This window comes from Diachasma alloeum, unplaced genomic scaffold (assembly GCF_001412515.2).
Source record: "Diachasma alloeum isolate Michigan unplaced genomic scaffold, Dall2.0 Dall_scaffold_01296, whole genome shotgun sequence".
In the NCBI taxonomy this organism is placed as follows: Eukaryota; Metazoa; Arthropoda; class Insecta; order Hymenoptera; family Braconidae; genus Diachasma; species Diachasma alloeum.
The window spans coordinates 107,634-114,463 of NW_021681401.1; the positions used below are offsets into that span (position 1 = coordinate 107,634).

Here is a 6,830-nt window from a genome sequence, read left to right on the forward strand (position 1 = left end):
TTATTTCTTGGAGATTTTGTACTGACATTGTCTTACAATATTACCAATTATTTGTATTATTATAATATTATTAATATTTCTATTGCGTACAATTTTGTTTTCAATTCATAGATGATTGTACCAGGGAGGATACTCATCGTTGCCGTCGGTCATCCTTCTGTGGGTATCGCGTGTAGCAGTCGGTAACTCGACCGTGGGCACAACAATCGGTAACCCGGCAGTGGATAACCGGCTGCAGCTGATGGTGGGTAATATGTTTCCGTGGATAACATATTATAATGGATAACATGGTATAGTAATAACTCTGATTCTAATAATTCTTTTCAATATTCATTTTTGGCCGTCACCCACGACAGGTCTTTTATTAATTTATTATTGCTATATTTTATTGTTTTCAGGTATTTAACCCTGTCATTGGCGATGAACCTGTAAGTAAAATCCCGTTTTTTACTCTCTTGAACGTTTAGGTTAATATTTTATTATTTTATGTTGGCTGCAAATCAACATATTTAGATTTGTTTATATTATCCTACTAACCGGCTTTTATTTTTGTTTTACGCCTCAATTTTAACTGCCGACGAGAAGTGGGGACGTAAAACAGGGATCAAAGAACTTAGCTGCTTTCTCCCTAAATCTGTTGTGATACCAACATAAACGACCATTGTTATTGTCGCTGCCACCAGATCCAGAACCTCGACTACGCGAACGAGACCGGGAACGAGAACGAGAACCCTGACCGCCAAACTGCTGACCGAAACGAGACGACAGTGCAGCAACCTGATACGACAACTCCTCAATACGACTAGCCAACGCTGGTGGGACAGGAGCTTCAGGTGCTTGCTTCAAAACCTCCGCCAAACGAACACCACCAACGACTTCATGGATGCTATCAGCTATTTGACCTAGCTGCTCCATTGGCAAATTCAACTGAGTGACGACAGCCGCCCTAACAACCTCTCGAGGATGGTCCAACCACACAGTCTTAACGACATCTTCTGAAATTGTAAGATCGTATTGTCTAAGATGTCGAAAGACCTGCGAAGGACGTCTGTCACCGAGCTCCTCACCAGCAAGCAGTTGATGCAACCGAACCTGTCGAGACTGCGAAACTCTTGAAACCAGAGCAGCACGAATGGCTGTATAAGGATTAACAGCTGGATGATTAACAATAATGTCTGAAACCTGTAACGAGATTTTCTCGTTACGGGTTGAAATCCCCTTAAAAAGAGAGGTAAACTCTGAAATTGTTAAAGAGAGACATTAAGCGACATCTAGAGATGGCTGAAAGAGCCGCGACTGGATGAGAAGAGCCACAGACCGATGACAGGCTGAAGGCTCAGCGGTTTTGGGTGGAACCGCGACCCCTGGAAGTGTAAAGGACGTTACTAGACTATCGCTATTTTAGAATTCGCCCAGCATGTGTTAGGGGAAAAGGGGCCGACATACAGGCTGTCCAACTGGGCGATTCTATAGGCTATGTCGGAGTAGACTAGGGACCAACGGCCAGGTGAAAGGACTGGTACCTCCGTGATCCCGTCGGGTTGATTGGTGCGGATAGGGTAACGGAATGACCTCTCGTCGCCGAGATATCCTGACTAGGAGGCAAGGCCCTAGTAAGATTCCGAGTTAGTCGAACGCAAACGCTCGAGCGGGGAAGTCGAAAGGATTTCTCCGGGATATACTGTAGTGTTGGCTTGAAAGATGGCCACGGGAATGGTGGGCGAATAGCTCAGCGCAGCCAGGTACATAACTGATAGTAGCGAACGTAGGGGGATGCTCCTGCATCCCCCACAAACGGAAAAAAGAGTTATTTCGGAACTCTTAGTGACGACTTTGTTGTTTCCGGCATTATCCGGCTCAGCGAAACAAATGACGAGCGCATGGGCCCGTGGGTCTGGAGTAGAGATCGTCCTCCTGTCGATCCGACCATGTGTCGACATTCGAGTACCCGGAGACGGTGACATGCGATGACCGAAGCGGTAACTGGTGGCCGAGAGTGTGGGTGGTCGTGAAGTGACACTTCACAGTGTTATCCAGTGTTCCACTTTGGTCGGATCAACCTCTCGGCGTCCCAGGCTCTGAGGAGTCCCGGCTGATTCGCAATTAATTCTGAAACACTCCCGAGTCGAAATACTCGGGAGGAGACAGCCTACTGAGAGAGTGAAAAACCCTCCAGGACGAGTGTAAATTCAATTTGCATGGACGATTAGGCCGTGAGGCTTAATTGCCAGCCTGAAATAGTGGCTGGTGACGTTTGGCATAGGATACTCCGGGTGGACCTCGCCCACTCTACCGTGTCACACTGATGCTAGCTGGGCAACACTTTGCCCGGCCACAGAAGTCCTCTGAGTGGCCGAGTTTGCCGCAGAGGCAGGTTTTCGTCGAACCTCCCGTGAAGGTTCGGCTGGCGCCCGATTATTGAGCGATAGAGACGGCATAAAAAGTAGTTTGGATTTTTCCTGGGTGAACAACCCGGGAAAATATCCTTACAAACCTCAGCAGCATACTTACCTTCAAGCTTCCCCACAACTCAACGAAAGTTGGTTACTTCGGTAGTAATCCTGGACAGGGCAAACTGCGCCTCCAGTTGATGAAACCAAAGTTCAGGCTGATCAGGCCAGAACGTCGGAATGCGAGCTGTAATTCGACCCAAAGCAGCCTGCAACTGGTCACCATCAGCCTCCGCTCCAGCGTTGCCTCCCTGTTGCTGCTACTGCGCGTGAAAAAACGCTACGGATTTCACACAACCCAGAAAAAGACTTGACGCCACGACGCCGACAACGAAAAAGGCCCAAAAATGCACAAAAATGTGTCCTAACCACACTCCCACTCACTGTTACGAACAGCTGAAGCCCCCTAAAAAGGTATTAAAAACCCCCGGATTAATCACAACCGTAAAAAACCACGTGAATTATCGAAATTAATTACGAGGTTAACGAAACCACGCGGCCGGGAATAAAACCAGAGACTTTATAAACCCGTTTGACACTTTTCAAGGCACTAAACAACCATTAATCCACTAAAAAAACAACGATCGCGGTCACTACATGAGGGGTTATAATTTGGGTGAATTAAATAATTGTTAAACCCTCATTAACTGAACTGGATTTATTACTCGGTGTAAATGGCGTGACTGGGAGGGCGAGCGTTACAACGTTAAGTCCCTCATGGGAACAACTCACCAAAAGCGATGTGCGACGAATGAATGGCGCAAGCGCATCTCGCTCGTAACGGCGAGAGAATACGGCAACTGCCGAACGCCCGCGCAAGCGCTGTCCATGGATGAATGTCCATGAACAGACTTGCGCGGCAAAATTAGAACCCGTGGATCGCCACATTTTTGTTGGGACGCATCAGAAATTCTATTGGTCGGCGCAATAAGAAGATACATCGTTGTGTAGCAAGCGTGCGATTGGTTTAGACCAATTGACTGAGCACATCATTGTATTAGGTGTGTGAATATGACTCCGCCCTTTCCCAACAGATGTCGTTTTTAGTATTGCTTACGTGCACTAATCAATAGCAATACTTGTATTCGATAGTACTTTATGTCAGCTGTCAAACGCACTACGTGACATTTGGTTGAAATGTAAGCAACAAGTGTTTTTACCTCCGTGACAATGACGGTTTTCGTTCCAAGTAAACATCATTTGCGGGAAGTGTTATTACACTATTATATTGCAAAGAAAAGTGTAGCGAAAACTCATCGTTTGCTTGTGGAGCTTTACCGTGAGCATGCTCCATCTAATAAAACTTGCAAGCAATGGTTTCGTCAGTGCCAAAATAATGATTTTGGCACTGAGGGCAGAGAACGTGGAAAACCACCAACAAAATTTGAAGATGCTGAATTGGAGGCATTATTGGCAGATGATTCTTGCCAAACTCAATTAGAATTCGCTGCAGCATCAAATGTTGAAAGACCAACTGTTGCAAAGCGTTTAAAAGCAATGGGAATGGTGCAAAAAGTTGCTAACTGTGTTCCATATGAATTGAAAGAAAGAGACATGGAACGTCGAAAAACAATTTGTGAAATGCTACTTCAAAGACAGCAAAGAAAAGGATTTTTATATCGAATAGACACAGAAGATAAAAAATGGGTATATTATGAGAATCCTAAACGCCAAAAAGCTTATGTGAAGCCAGGTGAACCCGGCCCATCCCAGCCAAAAACAAATATTCACAGTGCCAAGGTTATGCTCTGCATTTGGTGGGATCAAAGAGGTGTTATATATTATGAGTTGCTCGAACCCTCTCAAACTATTAATGGAGAAGTTTACCGACGACATTAATGCGTTTGAAGCGAGCCATAGAAGAAAAACGACCAGAATGGGTGAATAGGCACTGTAAATTAATTCTTCAACATGACAATGCCAAACCGCATACCGCCCAAGTTGTGAAAAGATATTAGATGGACAGGACTGGGAAGTACTACTCCACCCGCCATATTCGCCAGAAATAACTCCTTCGTAATACCACTTATTCCGAACACTGCAGTCAGATCTTACGGGAGAACGTTTCACTTTATACGAAAGTATCAAAATTTGTCTTGATAATTGGATCAGCTCAAAAGACTAGGATGTCTCCAGGCAAGGAATACGTAAATCATCTGAAAGATGGGCGAAAGTTGTAGCTGTAGATGGAGCATACTTTCAATAAACTTTTCTTTAATTTTCTAAACAAGCAAATGTTTTTTTTTTATTTGAACAAAAAAGGGCGGAGTCATATTCACACACCTAATAATATGATCGACTGTTACGTGTCAAGTGTTTGATTAGTTCTGTGACGAAATTTTCGAGAATTCCGCCACCTGTACACAACTTCGTCGTAGAATTAAGTAAATCGTAAGAGTGAGCAGGTAAGTGTCAAACTATTTTGATCTTTTCCGAGAGAGAGAGTTGCGATTTCTTTACCCCAAAATGTTAGCACCTCTACCGAAGGGCGATGCAACACCCCTTTTAGCTCCAGCTCGCAGAAACCGGCCTCCAATAACATCAGGAAGGGCCTCGCGGGAAAAACAACGTTCAATTTCAATAAATAATTAAATTCACATGTCGATACACATTAACCCCTCACGTACGGGCTCGGTATGTCATACCGACCCATGCAAAAACGCACGGCTCTTTTCAAAATTGAATATTTCCGAAACTATGGCCGATAATATAATCGGGCTAATACCATTGGGAAGGTAAATACTGTAGCTTCAATTATATATTTTATTTATAATTTTTCATTCATCAGAAAATGTGGGATGCGAAGAGTATTGAGCGTGTGGTAGACTTGGTATCAGAAAGGCCCCGTACGTGAGGGGTTAAAAACGAGTAAAAAATAAAATCTCCGGTTCAAGTCATATTAAAGTTTTTGTTGTGTTTTAGTTTCAGTTATTTTTCTGGTTTATTTCGGATTTTAGGGGATTAATTTGCGGTTCTACGGTTGAGGGAAAATTTACAGTAATTGAATTTTCTTGGTTATATTTTTGTATTTAAAATCTTGCGGATCCTGAGAGGTGCACGACGACACACCGTGGTTCAGATCCGATAAACCGCGCTTCCCGGTGATCTCGTTGAGTGCAGGCTAATGATTACAGAGGTTGAGGTGAAATACTCACGCTCCCTGGCTAAGGCGCTTCGTGCAGTCATTGGATTCACCAGTGCAGCTGGAAGGCCATGTGGATGAACATAGCCCACTCGTCTGCATTGGTCGCCATGGGCTATGCTCTCTTTACATTTGTTCGTGGTGATTCCAGGATGACTCCCGGGAGAGTGACAGCAGCGAAAAAGGGCACTCACTCAGGTGTGAAGTGCATTCGCGAGGAGAAAAGGCGAATAACTGCCTTAATTCCCCTTTGCTCGAACCTCCAGATAACTATCGTTCAGTCATTACGGATAAAAACCCCTTGGGTTAATTCATAAAAATATAATTTACCGTCTGTACTGGCATGGGTTTTCTGTGGTTTCCCATGCTACTCCTATGTTCTATAGGAGTGCAAATGCGGTGCAGTGTAGAATCCACAGTCGCATGCATAGGGTTGGATAGGGCCGATTAGCCAATCAGAGGGCAGAAAGGGCCGGAATATACAAAAAAATAGTACATTAGAGTACAAGGGCACAAATTTCGTTTTCAACGAATGTGTAGTTTATAGGCCGAGCCGAAGGCGAGGTCTGTACACACATTCGTTGAAAACGAAATTTATTACCGAGTGCTCTATAATATTTTATGTCAAGTCGTGCAGAAGTCGAGTTTTGAGCGAGCTGCGCGAAGCGCAGCGTGCGATAAACTCGACTTATTGCACGGCGCGACATAAAAAAAAAAGCTATTCCCATCCCTGATCAAGAGGCCAACACAATCAGATGTGCGTTCGCGGAGAAAATAATCTGCGAATACGGTACACCACGGAAGCTGCTCACAGATCAAGCACCAAATTTCGTGGGGTAAATATTCAAAAATGTCTGTAAACTTTTGAGAATTAAGAAGGTCCAGACAACGGCTTATCATCCGCAGACTAATGGCATCGTTAAGAGGTCACATTGCACTCTAGGAATACTTGAGAAGCTTCATTGATTGAAGAGGATCAGACGGATTGGGATACGTGGCTACCATATGCGATATTTGCGTATAATACCACTCCCCATATGACGACAAAAATGACGCCTTTTGAGCTGATTTTTGGAAGACGCGCTGAATTACCGACAGCCGTTAAACAGCCGTCCCGTTTGACATACTGTTATGACGACTTCGCTCAGGAACTTCGGGAGAGATTACGTGCAGCTCATCAGGAGGCGAAAGAGATCGTTGACAAAGTAAAAGGGCAGTCAAAGGTTCAATATGACAAA

General features: G+C 44.4%; 1 protein-coding gene across 1 annotated transcript; it reads right to left on the minus strand.

Moving 5' to 3' along the window:
• Positions 1-567: 567 nt before the first annotated feature.
• LOC107046309 lies at positions 568-5,958 on the minus strand. The gene is made up of 2 exons (XM_015268901.1): positions 5,923-5,958; positions 568-1,182 (listed from the first exon to the last, which is right to left on the minus strand). The coding sequence occupies exons 1-2, from the start codon at positions 5,956-5,958 to the stop codon at positions 568-570; spliced, it is 651 nt and encodes a 216-aa protein (XP_015124387.1).
• Positions 5,959-6,830: the final 872 nt, after the last annotated feature.